The 20,246-nt window shown below is 37.3% G+C and overlaps 3 protein-coding genes across 4 annotated transcripts; all 3 read left to right on the forward strand.

Annotated features, from left to right (window-relative positions):
- Nucleotides 1-185: 185 nt before the first annotated feature.
- On the forward strand, nucleotides 186-12,197 carry LOC110174258 (CTP synthase 1-like). 2 transcript variants are annotated; one of them, XM_020940323.2, is made up of 18 exons: nucleotides 186-360; nucleotides 1,665-1,836; nucleotides 1,911-2,081; nucleotides 2,161-2,261; nucleotides 3,114-3,230; nucleotides 3,602-3,685; nucleotides 3,765-3,845; nucleotides 3,956-4,107; nucleotides 5,054-5,186; nucleotides 5,831-5,919; nucleotides 6,942-7,036; nucleotides 7,976-8,038; nucleotides 9,037-9,080; nucleotides 9,180-9,276; nucleotides 9,359-9,414; nucleotides 9,968-10,064; nucleotides 10,493-10,637; nucleotides 11,440-12,197. In XM_020940323.2, exons 2-18 carry the CDS (start codon nucleotides 1,671-1,673, stop codon nucleotides 11,516-11,518), a joined length of 1,770 nt encoding a protein of 589 aa, XP_020795982.1. In that variant the 5' UTR covers nucleotides 186-360; nucleotides 1,665-1,670; the 3' UTR covers nucleotides 11,519-12,197. The 2 variants fall into 2 exon arrangements, with proteins under 2 accessions (XP_020795982.1, XP_055020285.1); XM_055164310.1 differs by lacking the exon at nucleotides 186-360 and adding an exon at nucleotides 390-1,485.
- A 79-nt stretch (nucleotides 12,198-12,276) lies between these two features.
- LOC110174316 (ras-related protein Rab-39B-like) lies at nucleotides 12,277-16,047 on the forward strand. Its single transcript, XM_020940403.2, has 3 exons — nucleotides 12,277-13,372; nucleotides 13,461-13,701; nucleotides 15,584-16,047. The coding sequence occupies exons 2-3, from the start codon at nucleotides 13,484-13,486 to the stop codon at nucleotides 16,029-16,031; spliced, it is 666 nt and encodes a 221-aa protein (XP_020796062.1). The 5' UTR covers nucleotides 12,277-13,372; nucleotides 13,461-13,483; the 3' UTR covers nucleotides 16,032-16,047.
- Nucleotides 16,048-17,352: 1,305 nt separating this feature from the next.
- Nucleotides 17,353-19,459, forward strand: LOC110174419 (ras-related protein Rab-39A-like). Its single transcript, XM_020940523.2, has 3 exons — nucleotides 17,353-17,483; nucleotides 17,569-17,796; nucleotides 19,102-19,459. Exons 2-3 carry the CDS (start codon nucleotides 17,579-17,581, stop codon nucleotides 19,457-19,459), a joined length of 576 nt encoding a protein of 191 aa, XP_020796182.1. The 5' UTR covers nucleotides 17,353-17,483; nucleotides 17,569-17,578.
- Nucleotides 19,460-20,246: the final 787 nt, after the last annotated feature.

Consider the following 20,246-nt stretch of genomic DNA (forward strand, 5'->3'; position numbering starts at 1 on the left):
CGATTGTATAAAATTTTTCCCGGTGTCTTGTCTTAAGGGCGGCCTTCTTGCACAGTTAATCACCAAGCCTTCCACGTTATTGGTTGTTTCGGCAGGGGCGAGTCTCTTTTCGTGCATGTGGGTCTCCTGTCAGACAAAAATGTGGAAAAATATATACATTATATCCATACAAACGGAAAGCTTCAGCTGTACGAACGAAACACAGTACGGCACCAGTCAGCTTCCCTTACACGTGCTTTAGCAATAACAAGAACATTTTAAGGATACAATATGTGTTAATTCTGCATGTTTTAACGCCTAATCGGGAATAAATCGTCAGTGTTAGAAGGACACAGGTGTCTATTTCACCCGTGTTGTGCGGTAAGATCTTTTATGGTTGGATAAGTGACTGTCAGTTGTCAATAATTTATGCATTTATTATTCTTTACTGGTTATTTGACGTGTGATTCTAACGCAGGCTTTTCTAAATTGATGGAGACTGTGCGTAAAGATGCTTAATGTGCCATTTGGACTGATAAACCGCAAACCTAAACGTACATGACAGCGTTTGTTGATTGGTATTGTAGGCTGCTGATGTATATACACTTTTAATTTGATCCTAATAATATGAAAAGCGTTTAGAGTTAAGAGATAAGTTGGCTGAGGACACAAAAAACACGCGGTAATGTTTTTATTTACGCCATTACTTCCCGGTACTTCCCGCCAATATGATGGCTTTGCGCGTTTTTGGCGTGGTTTTGGCGCATACATGTGTTATGCGTTACATTTACAGAAGCCTACGTTAAGTGGCTGTAACCCTTGACCAGTGTTACCCTATATCCCCTTCTGATATTACACTCTACCCTTTAGGTCGCCAAACTGCAAATAATTGTTTTGTAACATTGTAATTGAATGACTGACCTACTTTTCCAGAAGGCTTGTTTTAGACTTATACTTAGACAAACTTTATTGATCTACAAGGGAAATTATGTGGACACAGTAGCTCACACCTCACAATATAATATAATAACAAATAGTAAAAAAAAATATCAATTGTAATAATACATGTTAAATAAGTAGCAAAAAAGATGGCAAGAGACAGGCACAATTATATAAATGTATCTCTACAAGTCAAAATAAAATAGAAAACTAAGTAATATACAAGAGGTCATAGGAAGATATTGCAAAAAATATGATTGACAGGACTTAGGGTTACATAAGGGTGAATTGTAGTATGATATGAATGTAGTCCTCTCTGTATCTCTATATGTCTCACTGGTTGAGTGGAGCTGTAGGAGCCTGTTGGAGAATGAGCTCCTCAATCCCTCTATAGTCTGGTGCAGTGGGTGAACAGGAGTGTCCATGATGGAGAGCAGTTTGTCCAGTGTCCTCCTGTCCCTCACTGTGACAAATGTCAAATGTCTCCAGCTCACAGCCGATCACATGACCAGCTTTACGGATCAATTTGACTTTTTTTTTTTTTTCCATATGTTGAAGGTTACCAAGGTTAGTTATGAAAATGCCATTTTAATTATTTGAAGATGAACTAAGTAAATCTCTTTTGGACGGTTACACCACCTGCTTGTCCTCATGTTATTGCTTTATCAGAAATGTTCCACAGCATGGGATTACAAAGGCAGGGCACGATTAACAACTTCTTGTCTTGTCTTCTTTTATCATTCCAGATCAGTATGAAATACATATTGGTTACTGGAGGCGTCATATCTGGCATTGGTAAGGGTATTATTGCCAGTAGTGTGGGTACCATCCTCAAATCATGTGGACTTCATGTTACCTCCATCAAGATCGACCCATATATCAACATAGACGCTGGCACATTTTCACCCTATGAACATGGTCAGTTAAGATTTATTTTATTACACCAAGCAATGTCATTATTGGTCATTTATTAATCCCTATTTTATTTGTAGGTGAAGTGTTTGTCCTGGATGACGGCGGTGAAGTAGACTTGGATTTGGGGAATTATGAGCGTTTCTTGGATATACGCCTCACCAAAGACAACAATCTTACAACAGGGAAAATCTACCAGTCTGTTATCAATAAAGAAAGGAGGGGTGACTACCTGGGCAAAACAGTACAAGGTCGGTAACTCCTTTACTTATCTTCATAATCTTATTTCTTAACCCTTTTAATGTAACTAATTGTGTTGTGTTTTTTCAGTGGTGCCCCATATTACAGATGCTATCCAAGAATGGGTTATGAAACAGGCCAAGGTTTCTGTAGACGACGATGGTGTGGAGCCTCAAGTTTGTGTCATAGAGGTAAATATGTGATTAATTGTGAAAGTCCAGTCTATATTTAGCACTTGCTATTGTGCTTAAAGGGAAGCCTGTTAAGCATCAAAGTAATAGGAGAACCTTTACAGACCTGTTTTTAAGTTTGGTATGATTGAAAAGCATGAATCAATCTAGGACTAAGTCATGTTTGTTTGACAATAAAAACTGCAACAAATGGGGTGCTAGTGGCCAGACATTGTGTCCTTTGGCAAGACACTTCACAACATTGCCTAGTATGTATGGTGTGTGTATGGGTGTTGGTCGGAGGGGCCAATTATGTAGTTTTTCAGCCTCACTTCTGTCAGTCTGCCCCAGGACAGCTGTGGCTACAATCTTATCACTGCAGAGTATGGAATAAATGAATTAATAATGTATGGAACTGTAAAGCAACTTTGAGCATCTGGAAAAGTGCTATTTAAAACAAATGCATTATTATTATTAATTATTATTATTATTTACTCTTCAGGGAATTTGTTGTATTTAAAATTCTATTTACCATTTCCATTTTGGCCATTTTATAGGCTGATGTTGTATACAGATACAGATTATGTGTTAAAATTAGAATTAACAATGCTTTTTGTCAGACAGAATGCTGACAGTTTTATGTTTCGGTGACTTCCTGTAGTAGCCAAAACATGTACAGGAAGCAGCCGAAACATGTAAAGCAGGTAAACAAACTCTTCTGTCTGACAAAAACAATCACTAATTCTAATTTCAGAACTGAAGAGAGAATAAACCGTTATCAAATACAGATTATTAGATTATTATTGGCTAGTTTGAATATAATTCTGCATTATGAGCATGCACTTTTATAATCCCAGTGTTTTGTGTGGACAGCTGGGAGGAACAGTGGGAGACATCGAGAGCATGCCTTTTATAGAAGCTTTCAGGCAGTTTCAGTTCAAGGTCAAGAGGGAGAACTTTTGCAACATCCACGTCAGTCTGGTCCCACAGGTATGACTTTCTTTTATTATTTTTACTCGGCTTTGTATCTTACATTTATCTGCATATATTTTAATATTCTAGTTAAATGCTTAGAAGTATATTCTTAAGTAGGTATGGTATCTTGATTGTTTACTGCATATTTTCTCATACATTGCATTGCCACCTATATGTTTACTTGTCAGTTTAGGGTTCACGCCACCCAAATGCAGTGCACTAGAGTTTGAAACTAATGTAACACTGCGGCAGGGAGTATTTTGTATTGGGGTAGAGGAACAAAAATGGTCCAATTCATGTTTAATTGTCTAAAATAAATGGTGGCGTGATGTGTATCATGTGATTTGGGCCCTGCATCACTAACCTAATCATTAAATGTATTGCAGCCTAACACCACTGGAGAGCAGAAAACCAAACCAACCCAAAACAGTGTACGGGAACTCCGGGGTCTGGGCTTATCTCCTGATTTGGTACGTCACATTACAGGTTATGATGGCACATAAAGAGGCATGTCAAGCTATTTTGGCCTAAATCTGCTTTTATGTACAGATTATGTGTAGATGTACCACAGCCATAGAAACTGCTGTCAAAGAAAAGATTTCTATGTTTTGTCATGTGGAGCCTACACAGGTAAAGTACACTATGGTCCTACTGCATACAGTGATGTGTTAGTGATATTATTTCACATGGCATCCACACAAAGCCCATATAACCCAAGTAAACTGCCCCATGTCCCGCAGGTCATATGTGTGCAGGATGTTTCCTCTGTGTACCGCGTGCCTCTGCTCCTTGAGGAACAGGGCGTAGTCAGTTATTTCTGTGAGCGGCTGAACCTGCCCGTCGAAATGAGGCCCCGAAGAATTCTCTCAAAATGGAAGGAGATGGCAGACAGGTGACTGCCTGTTTGTGGTTTGTGACTTTATTGTTCTCTGTTTAAACATGTACTTAGTACATGATCATGTACTACTAATGACTGCTGACTCATCACGTGTACTGTTATAGGTGTGTGTGGTGTTGTGCAAAGTTGCATATTAGGTTCATAATCTAATCATAACTATCATCATGTTAGACTAATTGGTGAATTTTGATCACTCCCAATTAAATCCCAATCATGTTTTTGTGTCACTGAAATCCTTAATTTTCTTTAAATCTTTTTTATTGAATACTTTTTGTATTCAATAAAAAGAAAGACATTGGACACAACAACAGCATCATCATAAGTGGGTTCACATGAGTCTTGAAATTAATTGTCATAATTGGCATCCATAGTGTTGTACTAGTACATCTAGTGTCATGTGAACACAGCCTATTACAGCCAGTCAGATTCAAGGCTATTGAAGAGCTACACTTAAGCATAAAGGCCATGCAGTCACTGGTGTTTCAGAAGAAATTATTACATCATTATATAAATTATACATTTTCAGTCCCCTTTTTTAGTCTCATGCCCTTACTGAGGAGTACAGAACACGAGTTGGATCTTTCTTCTGTTGTTCTACCAATATACTGCTATTTTTGATAAATTCTTATAAATGCAGTTTCAAATGCATTATTAACTGAATAATCTGCCCAAGATCCACTGTAAAGAATTTTATAGACATGAATGTTATTGTAGTTTTTTTTTTTTTTTTTTTGTTTTTTTCATAATTATAGTTAAATATAATTTCAGCCACAATTGTTGGGTGTGTATTTGTGTGAATGGGTGCCATGGATTACGCACCCAACACAATGTGCTGTTACTACTGTATGAAGCCACCTGTGGAGAAGAACACTGATTTGATGTTTGGTCACAGTCTGTGAATTTGATGCTGAAGTGATTTATTAGGTTCCTCAATTTTCAGGTCTGACCGCCTCCTGGAGCGCGTTTCCATAGCGCTGGTGGGAAAGTACACAAAGCTGTCTGACTCCTACACCTCGGTCATCAAGGCCTTGGAACATTCTGCACTGGCCATTAATCATAAACTAGAGGTCAAGGTAAGGAAGCAATATGCAGTACATGTACACTATCAAAAGTTTTGGCACACTTTTTCCTTTTTTTTTCTTCTTTATTTACATGATTATTTGCAGATTTGTAGATTCTCACTGAAGGCATCAAAACTATGAATGGACATTGATTGTGGCAAACAAAAAATAAACTCAAAACTTGTATTGGATAAAAAAAGTTAAAGATAAATTCAAATTTCTTGACCCTGACATGGCACACCTGTGAAGTGAAAACCATTTCAGGAGACTTATTCAAGAAGCTCATTGGGAGAAGGCCAGTGCTGTCAACAAAGCCAACAGTGGTTATTTTGAAATTTCGAATCAAAAAAATAAAAAGTATTTAGTTATTTAACTTTTTTTTAACTTCATACTTCCATATAACTTGCATCACATACTTGATGTCATCTGTATGTATATAATATGTAAAAAGTAGTAAACATAAAGGAACAAAAAACACTGAATGAACTGGTGTGTCCAAACTTTTGACTGGTAGGGTATGTTTGAGTGTATTATTGTAATTATTAATAGAACTGCCACAAAAATGTAGTATAATGTATTATGCAGTATGAGTGTAGCACTAATCCACCTAAATACTATTACTTATTATCTGCTTTGTCATTTTGCTGCATTGACAGTATATAGATTCTGCTGACCTGGAGCCGGCCACTCAACAGGAGGACCCAGTCAAATATCATGAAGCGTGGCAGCACCTCTGTAGTGCCCAGTGAGTACATTTATTTTACTAAGCTGAACTAAAAATAAAAATTTTACAATTAAATCAAATGAGTTGTGCTGCTGTTCTCCCTTCTCACACATGGGGGCAGTATATACTTGTCCTGTTGCCATAGTAGTGGATGAACCTAATATGAAGATGCATGTTGAGGCAAGGAGCTTTTTATTAAATCAGTGCCAGGCATTTGTTTCTCTATTGCTCACTCTCTTTCTCTCTCGCTGCGGTTTATGACACAAAACAATGATAGCCATAAGGTGTGCACTTCATCATAGTATTGATCTTTTACAATTCAATCAATTACATTATAATTGAAAAGGTCTTAAAGACCACAGCACTTAATCAACTTAACTTTGAAGATGTCAAACTGTACATGAAATCTGAAAGGACCCCGCCATAACACACATGCTTTTTTCGTTGTTTATCTGAACAGTATTGCATCAAGAAAACCCGAGCTGGAACCTTGCCAGTAAAAAAAAATAAAAAACATAACTTCTGAGCAGCGTTGAAGTCAGTAACCTTAAGATTAAATGCGATTTCCAGAGCGTCTATCAGCTTTACCAGGAAATCAAAACCCAGCATTTTGATTCATCAAATGATGTGTCAGCAGCAGGATGCAACTGCAACAGGAGTGGAAAAGGAAAAATAAGATGCAATACCCAAGCCAAGCTATCGTGACAGGCAGACTCAGACAGGAGGAGGAGAAGGGGGGTAGGCTTCAGTACGATCTAATAAAAACAATTGGGGAAGTAACAGTGACAGGTGTCCAGTGAAGTTTTGACATCCGCATTGCCTCATGTGCTCAGCTTTCCCAAATCTCCACTCGTACATGTCATTCATATACTTTTGACCAGTGCTGAAACTTTCTACAGAATGTCATGTTGTTCCCAAGTCTCAATCCCAGCCAACAGCAAGTGCTTTTGATTTGAATATTTGTACATATGTTGAGTTGTTTGAAGGTGAGGTGAAATCTGTTGAATAAGTAGTAGTTTTGACGATATTTTTGTCTTTTGCAGTGGTGTGTTGGTACCTGGAGGGTTTGGCGTCAGAGGGACAGAAGGGAAGATGCTGGCTATCAACTGGGCCAGAAAGCAGAACAAACCATTTTTGGGTATGTTTATTTTTTATTTATTTATTTATTTTTTACCTTTGTCACTACATTTGATTATCTGTGTAAATCCTCAGTTATCCTGGGTGTTTTCCCTGCAGAGATGGTTAAGTTATGTTAACTGGGCAACTCTTTGTTTAGTTAGTTTGTTTGCCACTTATCCTAGTCAGAACTGAAGAAGCTACTTGGAAGAAGCTAAGTATTCACCACTTGAGATGCTTGTCTCCATGGCGATATTGCTTTGTCTGGAATGTTCCACAGCATGACATTAAACTTAAATCTTGTATTTATTGAATTATTTGTGATTAAAAAAATGTTTTTAAATACCTTGAAACCTCGCATTCTTACTGTGAGTGGGTTCACTTCTCTACATATCTCAACTGTAACTTGGCCTTTTGGCATTAGTTGCTTGTCTCCATGTAGATAGCTACATTTAATGTCATGTGGAACATGGAGCATTGTGCAAAATGGAGACAAACAGGTGGAAAACCATGCATAGTGCACCTTTGGAATATAGGAGAAAATATTGCTTCGGTGGCCCCTCTCAAACCTACTATTATTATCAACACTGGCACTTACAATAAAACATATATTCAAAATTGCTACTTTCAAGTTTGGATTGAATATATCCAGGCAATTGACTTCTTTTATGTCTACTACTTAAGCTCCATTTGTTGAGATCTGTTTCCTCATCTACATCCATACTTCCTTTCATCTGACAAAAGCCTAATTGCTCCACTTACTGCATTCAAAGTTGCAAAAGAATGAAAAAACCTTACAGATATGAATTCCTGCTATACAAGCATTTGCACAGCACTAGCCATGAAAGCACCTTGCCCAGTGGGGGTGTTATTCCATTCTCTTTTATTTATGAGACTTAACAATTACTGATGATTATGCATGTGCCCCGCTGCTCTTTCTGCTGCTGCTGTTTTCTCACAGGGGTCTGTCTGGGCATGCAGCTGGCCGTGTGCGAATTCGCCCGCAATGTCTTGGGATGGGAAGGTGAGCGATTGCCCAAGTCATCCAGCCACAGCACTAAGAGAGGGTTTAGCTCCCTTGGCGTGCAATTTAAAGAGGGGGTATTACGCTGACTTTTTGGAGCTTTCTGCCATGTTATAACTAGGGATGCACCGATACAGAGATTGGTATCAAATACTGGCGCTGATGTCTGTGAACACACTATTTGAAAAGTTAACTATTGACTTCCAAATATCAGTTCAACAGATATCCTGGTTGGACATTTGGTTAAATCATATAAATTTATTTGATAAGACTAGGTCTGCAGTTATAAGATATTTACTGGTCATAGTTGGCTCAGAAAGTCTCAGAAAATGTTTTAACATTAATTTACAAAAAGTTGTTCTGTCGTTACTTGAGAGATCTGCTATCTGCAGATACTTAAAGCCAAAGTATCAGATTTGATATCGGGACTGAAAAAGCTGGGTCGGTGCATCCATACATTAACACTGTACACTCAAAAACATGCCTGCAGTTGTTTTATATATTTATATCCATGTTAGTGAGTAATCTTGCTATGTCTCCTGGGCACTATTTGAACCCTACAGTTAGCAGTACGAGCCCACGCTTCTTATACAAGACTCCACAGCCCATGTTCCCTCACAGCCATTTTTCAAACATAAACCAGAGCAGGACACAAACAATACCCTACAACTTCACAAATCTGATGTGATGTGCAGTAATTTAGTTAGCGGAGTGTACGCTGATTGTGTTTGACAGCACTCTGAAGGGGGAGTGACTTAGCGCAGGGAGCATGATGTAGGGGGAGCAGTCAAAAACAAAACTCAAACTATTTAAACATTTTAACAAGTTGTTTTCGGTGCGTATAACATTTTCAGAATGATAAAAGGTAACATGGCGATCTAACTATGATATGCAGTAACAATGACTACCCCATAGCAGTGCAATACCCCCTCTTTAATGATGAAATAGCATTTGATTAATTTGATCTGTGTTTTTTCTCCTCCTTATCTTCTTTTCAGATGCCAACTCCACAGAATTTAATCCTGACTCCAAACACCCAGTGGTAGGTTATCTTCTTCTTTATACGCAGCTCATATCGCCGTGGTAGCTGCAGCCGTCTCCACCAGAATAGCATTAACTGTGGGCCTTTTGATGTTGACAGGTGATTGACATGCCTGAGCACAACTCCGGGCAGATGGGAGGGACCATGAGGTTAGGGAAGAGGCGTACCATTTTTACCTCTGCTAACAGTGTTATGAGTAAGCGCGTGTGTATATGTGTGTAGACTTTTCACAGCTTTGAAGTTCCCGAGTTTTGATAGCAGACGCTTCTTTGTTGCAGGAAAGCTATATGGAGATGTGGAGTACGTCGATGAAAGACACAGGCACAGATTTGAGGTGCAATTGCGATTCATATTTACTGATAATAATGAGTAGTTTTGTCTTCTATCACCAGATTATAATTAGTTAGTTAGAGTTACTTTATTATGAACATTTTAAAATTTAAGAAAGCACAACATGTCTCTCATATCTCTCTCTCTCTATACTTGGGAAGACATTCAAAACATGTAAATTTAACCAAAAGAAACTGAAAAAAATGATAAAATATTGTGTAAAAATATAGTGTTGAAAAAAGGAAAAGTAAGAAGCATATCTTTTTTAAGCCTACTCCTAATTTACAATATTTCATCTACATGATCTTTATTTGTTTGTCGTCCCCTCCAAAGTCAACCTTCACTATCTAGTTAAACCTTCACTATACAGTTAAGTACATCATAGTGTCTCTTTACAAACATTACAGAAATTAGATAAAAAAAACACATACATACACATTACAAATACACACTGGTAGTACATCTCTAAAAATCTACCTTTTTTTAAAAATTAAAGATTAATGTTTGCACATTTCTTATGCATATCTCCAAGTCCAAGTAATTGGGGTTTTCTTTAGGTGAACCATGAGCTGAAGCACCATTTTGAGAAAAAGGGCTTCCAGTTTGTCGGCCAGGATGTGAACGGGGAAAGAATGGAGGTCATAGAGTTAGATGGTATGTGCAGTAGTACCACAAGTGTTAAATGTGCATTGTGTAACTTTTCTGGTGGAGGATCCGTCAAATGCTTTTCTCCATGGAGATGTTATTTTTTTGTCTGGAAGGTTTCACAGTATGGTATTACATATTTCTGTCTTCGTGGAGACCAAACTAGACCAAGTTACAAATCAGATCTGTGGAGAGCTCATAGTCATGCCTGATTTTCTAGTTATTTTTGAGCTTTAGAACCTCCTGTAATTTCATACATGTAAGGTAGAGCTGTTTAATGTCATACTATGGAACATTCCAGACAGAGCAATGACATATCCATAGAAACAAGCAGGTGACAGACCCCCAACCAAAAAGTTACACACTTCACCTTTAATGCAATGCTATGCTGCTTTTCAGTCTGTATAGTCGGTATAACCATGTACATATGTTTTCAGATCATTGTTACTTTGTGGGAGTGCAGTACCATCCAGAGTTCACGTCCAGACCCATCAAACCCTCTCCTCCATATTTCGGTCTTCTCCTGGCAGCTGCTGGGAAACTACCAGGGTACCTGGCCAAGGGCTGCCGTCTCTCCCCAAGGTACAGTCTGACAGGGATGTCCATCAAACAGGAAGTGACAAGAAATTGTAGATTAGATTGGAGATCAAAGCTGACTTGATTTCATTTCAAGTTGGCATTAGTCAACAACAAATACAGCAAACATTGAGCCAATTTTTAGATTTTCCTTTTTTTAATAAAACTCCAAATTCAGTACCGTACTTTTTTTTTTAATTATTACAATTAACTGAACTAGCTTTTTGCCTGAATTAGTTTTGTCATAATACTACAATTTCAAGCCTGACTGGGATACTACGCAATAGACTGAATACTTTATACTGACTTTGATACCACACCACACAATTTTTTTCTTTTTCAACACAAAATCTTGAAGTCTACTAGTTCTAGTAAAGTAAGCTAGTTCTAGTAACCTAGTTCTGATAAAGCTCAAGATTTAAAACTCTCATATTTGATTCTGTTTATCTAATTTTTTCACTATCAGTACTTGTTCAAATTAATATCTTTATATACTAGTTTTAGTTAGACCAGTTTTTTTTTTTTATCTCTCATGACAATACAGATGACCAATAAGCTCTGCCAATATTTTTGGGGCTGATACATTTGGATGATTTTGGTAACTTTCCCGAAAATCTAATTTAAATTCAAACTCATCCATGAACACAACAGTGTAGTGACATTTTTACAGAACTGTCTGGACTAAAGTGGTCAAATAAAGCTCTATGCATCTTTATTCACAGTTGCACGGCTAGTTGTACCAAAATAATATTGACCTATGCTTGACAATGCGTGACAAGACTAACTTCCCCTTTATCTTGTGTTACAGAGACACTTACAGCGACCGCAGTGGCAGTAGCTCTCCTGATGAGGACCTGTCTGAACTCAAGTTTCCCTCTTTGTCGTGAGATCCTCTCCTGCATGAACTAAAACCAGTAACACGAATGAAATGAACAATGCAAAAAACGTTACACACACTGATGAGCAGAATGTACCACTCCTTAACTTATTAGTTTTTTAATCTTCTGAGACAAATGCAGTTTTTCAGATAGGCGTGTTTTTATATTGTCATTCAAACTACTGCAATAAGAATAAGGGTATCTTATGTAAATGTTATGTTTTAGGATTTTAATACTGTGTGGTGAATGTAGGGTTTACACACAAATTACTGTTTATCTATTGGAAACCATTCTGTCCTCAGTTGTTTGACTTGAATTTATCCAACCAGGGATATTTATGTTGTTACTCTGGGCCTGTAGTTATGACCTTTGTGTCTGAAGCCATTTCCTGCTTATATCAACACATTTTGTTTACATATGGCTGGCATAGCTGAGAAGAAACATGCATTATTCAAGTCACAAAGCAAACAAAATCCAAAGTTAAAATATCTTATAGTATAATAACCATTAAAAAAAAATGAGACACCTTACAGTTTTATGTGGAGGTGTCAGACAATGTGTTGTAAAATATGGACCTCAACCTCAAGTGCTGGGATTATTTTGGTATTTTAAATATTATAATAAGTGCTATATTTAAATTGTACTTTCTTGGATGCATGCAAAACATATAAAACTATATTTGCTTTAATAGGTTTCCTGTATTCATTAAATGCTTTTGCTTTTAGCTGTCAGTCAGAGGTTGGTTTAAAAAACATAAGAACAATAACAAAAACAAATAATTTCCATATATATTTATATTTAAAGGTGAACTCTGTAGCTTTTTGATGGAGATTTAACTGCATGCTTGTCTCCATGGAGGGATTATTGCTTTGTCTGGAATGTTCCACAGTTTGGCATTAATTTGTCTTGACAAGTGTTTGAAAAAAAGAAAGAAAACATGCATTTTTTCTGTGATCAGAGTCATCTCTCCACAGATCTGACCTGTAACTTGGCCTAGTGGTATCTCCTTCTTTTCTCCATGGAGATAAGCAGGTGGCAGATCCTACCCCAGAAAAGTTTCATAATGTTACTTTAAGTAGCTGTTTTTGGACAGTATCATAATAGCATGATATAACTGCATATGCATTTGTTAAGTATTCACTTTTTCTGACCTTAAATTTCTGCTAAAGACATCACTTAGCCCTCCTTGTTGGGCTAAATTTCAGTGCAGGTTAAAAATAGACACTGGTTACACCTTAACTTTTCAGACATCATTTTGTAATGATGTCACATATTTACACAATACATATTTGTGTATCCAGGAGCAGCAATTCTATGTTTCCCATGAGATTGTATTGTTACCAGCTTCCTCCTTTAGACTGCAGTATTTGCTTTATAGTATAACCTATGCTTTCATATTGTGTGCAAAGCAGTAGAGTTCACCAGGAAGCCTCCATGTTTGTGTTGAACCATTATTAGTTCATCACTTCCTTAAACTCCAGCTCCCTTTCTCCTCCTCCTGCTTTTATATGGCCCTGTGCTTTTGTGTCCTTGTGATCAAACCACGCCTTCTGTCAAGTAATGGCATGCAAACTTTGGAAGTCCACACCCCTGTATAGCAATATGCTCCCGGTAGCCATTCAGATCAGCCGATTTGAGCTATACAGTAAAAATGGGACTTGCATTTCTTTAAATTCATAGTTTATTTATAGGTAGACTTGTGTGAGAGAATTAAGGACCATAAACAGATGAGTTACAGTATGTCTGCTCTGGATTACAAGAATGTTTGTTTTGGATAACGAGAGCTTTCAACTGATTGCAAGACTGATACAGAGGGAGGCTGCATGGTGGCTTGTCAACAGTGTGGAGTCTCTTTGGAAGTTGGTAAGTTGTTTTTCCCTCAACTTTCTTTTCTAAATTGTTCTAAATTGTTCTTCTTTAGTTTTTAAAGTGTATATTTTTCAATCTCCAGGGCCCTAAGAGGTAACTGCTCTGATGGATCTGACTCTGTGGCAGTACCAGTTCCGGATCATCATGCTGGGGGACTCCACTGTGGGGAAGTCCTCTCTGTTAAAGCGATACACTGAAGATCTGTTTCTAGACACCATCAACCAAACGGTGGGCGTAGACTTCTATGTGCACTTCCTGGAAGTGGAACCAGGCGTCCGAGTCAAGCTGCAGTTCTGGGACACAGCCGGGCAGGAAAGATTCAGGTGAGGATCAACAACATCATTTAGTGTATCTCTGTACCTTACACCAGTGTTTCAGAAGCAGCAATAAACAGAGACCTGTACCCATTTTTGTATTTCTATGACAAAAAAGGAAATATGTTCTTATGACAATAATCATATCACATTTGTTTTGTTTACATTCTGGTTTATTTTAGTTATTCAAAGGTGGTTCAAATGATTTAACACTTCCAAATTTTTAGGTGTATTAAGAGGTTACTTTTTGTATTTTTTGTAGTTTTAGGTTGGTAAATATTTCACAACTAATCCATAATCTTAATTTATTATCTTCTGATAGTGTTCAGTCAAAGCCTCTAAACGTCTGAACACAGACACACAGCTGCAACAGACGTTCCTACTGAAGATGCAAATGTGGAGCGCAACATAAACTAGCATTTGTTTTTCCAGTGATAGTCACCTGCAGGTGTGGTATTCAAGCAGAGCTGCATAGTAGTATTACTACACAGTATTTGTATTTTTATTGCTAGTTACTGATGTAAATAAATACAGATACATAATAGTTACTACAAGTTAATGTCTCCCACTCATTCAGAGGTACCCAACCACTTTAATTCTTTTTGCCTGATTTGTATGTTTATGATCTCTTTAATGGCACAGGTTAGTTTGATTTTGGAAATTTCCTCGATTAGTGATGACATGCAGTAATTGAATATGATTACATGGCCAGGGTGTACGCGAGGCAAGATGTTTAGCAAGTACCTGGACTGGCTGCACTACTGAGGAAACCAGTTGCTCAATTTGGTTACAATAGAAATCCACGCCCTTTGACTTTTACACCAGGATTATTAACTCTCCCAATGGACTTCTCATTATTACTCATTTCACACACAACTGAGCAGGACCGTGACATGTGACATCTGATTACAACAGTCTAAACTTACCTTTTAATCTTCCATATGCAGATGTTTAACCTTGTATATGTATATCTCTAGAATTACTGCGCATAACATCATGGGGAAAAACTGGCGTGGAATTTTATCTCTTTTCTGTCAGAACAAATTAAGATTAGTGAACCATTACTTTTGCTTCTGTAAAAATTATGGTGTCAGTAGAAATTCAAACACAGGCCAGCTTATTTGTGCTGACAAAGGAGACGCTGAACTTTATATGTCACTTAGATTTATGTGAACAGACTCAGTAACATGAGAAGAAAGGTATGAAAATAAAGGAAATAGCAGTGAGTTCAAAAACACAATACCTCTGCCTACAACATGTATTTAACAAAACAAATGTTGTATTAGTCCAGTCATCACTGTTGTGCAATTTTGAGGTCTGGGTTTTTGTTGCTATTTTTGTTAGGGAACATCATCTGCTATCCATGTCAAGCCAGGAAGTAAAATTATAAACTTCACCGAAATGCTCAAAATAGAGACAATTTGGTAAAATATATATCAAAATCTTGAATTTTGTATATATACTACATTTTAGATTAACACATTGTCACCCCTGTCAGTACCTGCGGCAGTGAATTTTGTGTTTTTAAAATGTTTGTACTAACTGGTATTTTTATTTTGCAATTTTATCCGTAAATACATTTGTATACCTAATATGGACCTTTCTCCAAATTTGCTCCTGTAACTGCTGTAGCCAAACACTATGAATGACGTCACACTCACTTGGTCCACGGCTTTGTACAGTCTAAGGTTGGCCCCTGTTTTTCTACACAACCAATTTTCTAACCAAATCTGTCAACATAAATTTGGGGGCCTAGTACAAGAAGGCTTACATGGACCACACTCTAATATAAATTAATAGGCAGAGGTTTCAATTCTGGGCCCTGGGACAATAGACTCCTTTGTTCTCCTCTGTTGACTCCCTTGCAACATTTTCCTTTGTTTTTCCTTAGGTCAGTGACACGCTCTTATTACCGCAATTCTGTGGGAGGACTTCTGGTGTTTGACATGACCAACCGAGCCTCATTCGACCACATAAAAGAATGGCACGCGGAGGTCTGTGAGAGAGTCCAACCTCACAAAGTGGTCTTCGTCCTTGTGGGCCATAAGTCTGACCTGCAGGAGCACGGGGACCGGGCAGTGAGCCGGGAGGAGGCGGAGAAGCTGGCCGGACACTTGGGAATGCCCTACGTGGAAACTTCAGCTAAAAACGGGCACAATGTGAGGGAGGCGTTTGAGATGGTGGCGAGAAGAGTGTACCAGGGGCTGTTGAGCGGAGAGGTGCAGCTACAGGAGGGCTGGGATGGGATCAAATGTGCTGCTCCTCAGGCTCTACAGATGAGGAGGGAAAGTATGGCTCAAGCTAATGCTGCTGCCAAAGAGAAGAAATGTTGTGGTTAATAATGATGGTAATGGTTTGAAACAGGGCTTGGCGATCAGACAATATGGCGATGATCCATAATTCATGTTAATCTCAATCTTTAACATTTGCTATTTAAATTGAGTTGCACAGTCCAAATTTGAAGTAGAGCTGGGCAGTTATATATAGTCTACAAACAAGATAAAATTGAACAAGCTGTGCATGTCCCTGATTGGCTAGTCTACCTGTCAATCTATCCATGCCCAGTCATGAAAATGGAGATTCACCAGTGATCACATCTTCGATAAGTATTGAAGAAGTGTGTATTTTGAAACCCCATGCTCCAGAATATTGAGATATTCATTTTTTATCAAAATCTTCCACCTCTAGTTCAAAGAATAAAGGTCATCTCTTGACATTAATTTGTATTTTGTAAGAAAAAAAGATCAGATTAAACACATTTTTTATTTATTTTACTGTTGCAGATGCGCTATAGTTTTATGAGATACTAAGTATGAAGTGAAAGCTGAACTGTTAATGCTGTGTTGACTGTAGAATTGTGCAAGATTTGAATATTTGTTTTTGTTTATAATATTTAAATTGTTTAGCACTAAATGCCATTTTCTCATATGTTTGCAAATGGACAGCCTATGTTAGACAATGGGGTAACAGTCATTAAAAGTAGATAGAAAGGAAGTACCTCGTCACCTAGTAAGGGCCATAATCTATTATTGATCAGAGGAATCAAACAATCGAGCACACCTATTACTCTTACCAATCCTAGTCTTTATACACAAAAAGCTTATAAGCCATTAACAACCTTGCACTTGAGATATGGGATTGGTTTTGGGACATGCAATGCAACCCACACCCACTAAAAAGAGTTAGATTGTACACCTTATGATGTCATGTGATAATACAGGAAGTGCTCCACTGTTTTTAAACCCCATACACCCTCACTAAAATTATTTGGATGATTTCAGTCCGAGAATTGACAATATTTACTGAACTGAAGGTACTCAAACATGTGTGAATGAGATAAAACACAACTCCAGGTATGCTTTTGAGGAGGTGCCAACATTATAAAATGGCTTAAAGATCACAAAAGTCAATTTTGTGTAGTATAGGACCTTTAATCTAAGTTATCCCATGTCCTAACAAATGGTGTCTTTACATTTGAAGGGGTTTGTGTGTGTATGGACTGACATAACGCATAACTAAAAACTGCATTTTACATTAACAGTAGTTGCCTTTGACTAATTGAGAAAGGTTTTGAAGATTTGAAATATTGTGGATAGTGTAATCAAATGTGACAAATAAACTGTAAAAATCAACTGTAGTTCTCTTTGTTTTTCCTGTTTTATTCAAGTTGTAACATGCAAACAGACACCACCCTTTTACCCACTTGCAAGAACATGACTCTTCTAACAGTATTGCAATGTATCCTGCCTTAATACCAAACAAGGCTTCACAACTGCTCAAGACTACAATTTGTATGTATACTGATTTTTATGTACTGTCTTTACCTTTTGTTGATCTCTCTGTTGCATGTTAGTAAGAAACTTTTCATTTCTACAGAGAGGCCTTGATGGACGGAGCACAGAAGGAAGAAAATACGTTTCAAATCATTGTGCTGGGGGACTCTAATGTGGGAAAATCCTGTTTGCTTCATCGTTACATGGAAAATGAGTATAAGTGTCCAGGCTTGACGTTATGTGTAGAGTCTTTTGCCCATTCATTGGAAATTGAGCCAGGTGTACATGTAAAACTGAGTATATGGGACACAGGTGGATTGGAGATATTCAGGTGAGCATAAAGAAGTTCATTACAGTAATAATGCCATGTTAAATGCAATTACAACTGCACATAGGCTTTGGGAATGTGCAATTATCAATAGAATATAAGACTGAAAGGCTTGTCTGATCCTGCGGTATCACTCGTGGCTATACTTTGTCTCTTATTTATTCATTTTGTACGGTGGATGTTTGTATGGGCTTATGTTGCTGTGTTGTCTTGTCTTTGTTAAAGCATGATAACCCCTTGTTTCGAAACAAATTTCTCAAGACAATAAAAGGATTATCTTATCTTATATTGATCTTGATTATAATATTGGATTCAAATGATACTAAACTACCTATAGTTTGCAGTGCATCATGTTAAAATGTTTGGTTCAAAGGGCACTAGGTAACTTTCACATTTCTTGTTATGTTTCACAGTATGGCATTAAGGTTATTCATCTCCATGAAGACAAGCAGGTGACACAATCAAGCCAAATTATCAGAGGTAGGTAGAGTAGCCAAACATTGTACTCAAGAAAGAGTAATGTTACTTAAAAATATTGCTCAAGTAGAAATACAAAGTAGCGGTCCAAGAAATTACTCAAGTAAAAGATATTGTAAAAAACTTCTACTCAAGTAAGTAAGTAAGTAAATCTTTATTTATATAGCACCTTTCACAGATAAAAAAAAAATCACAAAGTGCTTTACAGAGCAAAACAGCATAAAAACTACATAAACAAGAACAGAGGAATTACAGACACAGTCAACTAAAAGCCTGTCTAAAGAGCAGTTTCTTGAATAACGTAAGGAGTAAGTCTCAGGACATACTTCTCATTTTAAATGTCAAGGGCAAAACAACAATATCCAAAATCTGGTATTTTTCATGGATAGCCACAAATTAGATAAACTAAATAATATCTGAATGAGCAGAACTAGAAACACAAATGTTTAAATCATTTAATATTTGCAACATAAAGTTTTTGTCACTTGTAGATTTAGTGACAATGGGAAAGAGTAACCAAAAAATTTACTTTTACAGTAAAAATATTACTCAAATAGGATTAAAAGTATGCAGCTAGAAAAGTACTATGAAAAGTACAATTTCTTTAAAAAGTAACTGTAACTGAGTAGTACCCGCCTCTGCAAATTACAGGTCAAATTCTCAGATCTGAGAGGATATATAGAAATGCAATATGGATGAGCTAAATGCCATACTGTTGAACATTCCAGTCAAATCCATATCATCTCTGTAGAGGTGAGCAGGGGGCAGATCACCACCAGAAAAATTACAAAATACTGACCAAAATCTGACTTCTACACTCATTATGTTTAGGCCACTGATTCGCTGCCATTACCATGATTCTGTGGGAGGACTGCTGGTGTTTGATATAACGGACAGAGTCACATTTGAGCACATAAAAGAGTGGCACGCTGACTTGTGCGAAGCTGAGAGCAAAGTCGTATTAATACTGGTGGGCCAAAAGTGTGACGAAGAGGAGCTCAGAGGAGTGAGTCGAGAGGAGGCGGAGAGGCTGGCTGAAGAGCTGGACATGCCCTATGTGGAGACCTCTGCCAAAACTGGACAAAATGTCAGTGAGGTATTTGAGAACCTAATTCAGCGCATTTATCAGAAGCTACATAGTCATGATGTTCTACACAAGTGTATGGGCCTAGATTGCACATTTTGTTGATCTATGTTATGTTGTTCCTTCTTCAGAAACATACCTGGAGCTGTGTTTTGTTTCATTCATACATGTTCAGCACACAAACCCTGTGTATTTAGGCTGTGTTCTTCTCTCAAACTGAACATACTGTTCTGCGTTTTAAACTCCATACAAACTCTAATGTATTGAAAAGTTGTAGGGTTCATTTGAAGCTAAAAGTAGCTGTTAACTTTAAAACTACCTGTGACATCATAAGGTGGAACACAGCATTTTGATCTTTAGCAATACAGACAGACTAAAAATGCAGGATTACTCAAACGTGAATGAAACAAAACACAACTCTGGATATGTTTCTTAAGAGGTAACAACATTATAACATGACTTAAAGCTCACTTGAGTAAATCTTGTGTACTATACGACCTTTATGAACGGATCAGGCCACTACAGCTTTACAATGAAACTGTTAAATGCATAGTTTTCACTAGTTTTAATTATACTGAATTACATAAAGTACTATTGTGGATTGAAATTGACAGTTCTACACCTACCCTTTTTCTCATATACAATATACAACAGTATCAGTAATCAGTATTTGGAAAAAAAAAAATTATGTTACTTACATATGATGGGGCTAAGCTAAAATTTTAATGTTTGCATTCGTGATGTTACATGATTTTAACATTTAGCATTAATATACCAAACATTCTAAACTGTACATTTTTAACTTGGAAATGCAGCTAGAAATTGAAAAAAAGAGGTCAATTTTAAATGTGTATATTAAAACCAAACCACACATCATCACATCTCATCTCTG

This window comes from Boleophthalmus pectinirostris, unplaced genomic scaffold, assembly GCF_026225935.1.
Source record: "Boleophthalmus pectinirostris isolate CB_2022bp ecotype Guang Dong unplaced genomic scaffold, ASM2622593v1 HiC_scaffold_6, whole genome shotgun sequence".
Taxonomy (NCBI): domain Eukaryota; kingdom Metazoa; phylum Chordata; class Actinopteri; order Gobiiformes; family Gobiidae; genus Boleophthalmus; species Boleophthalmus pectinirostris.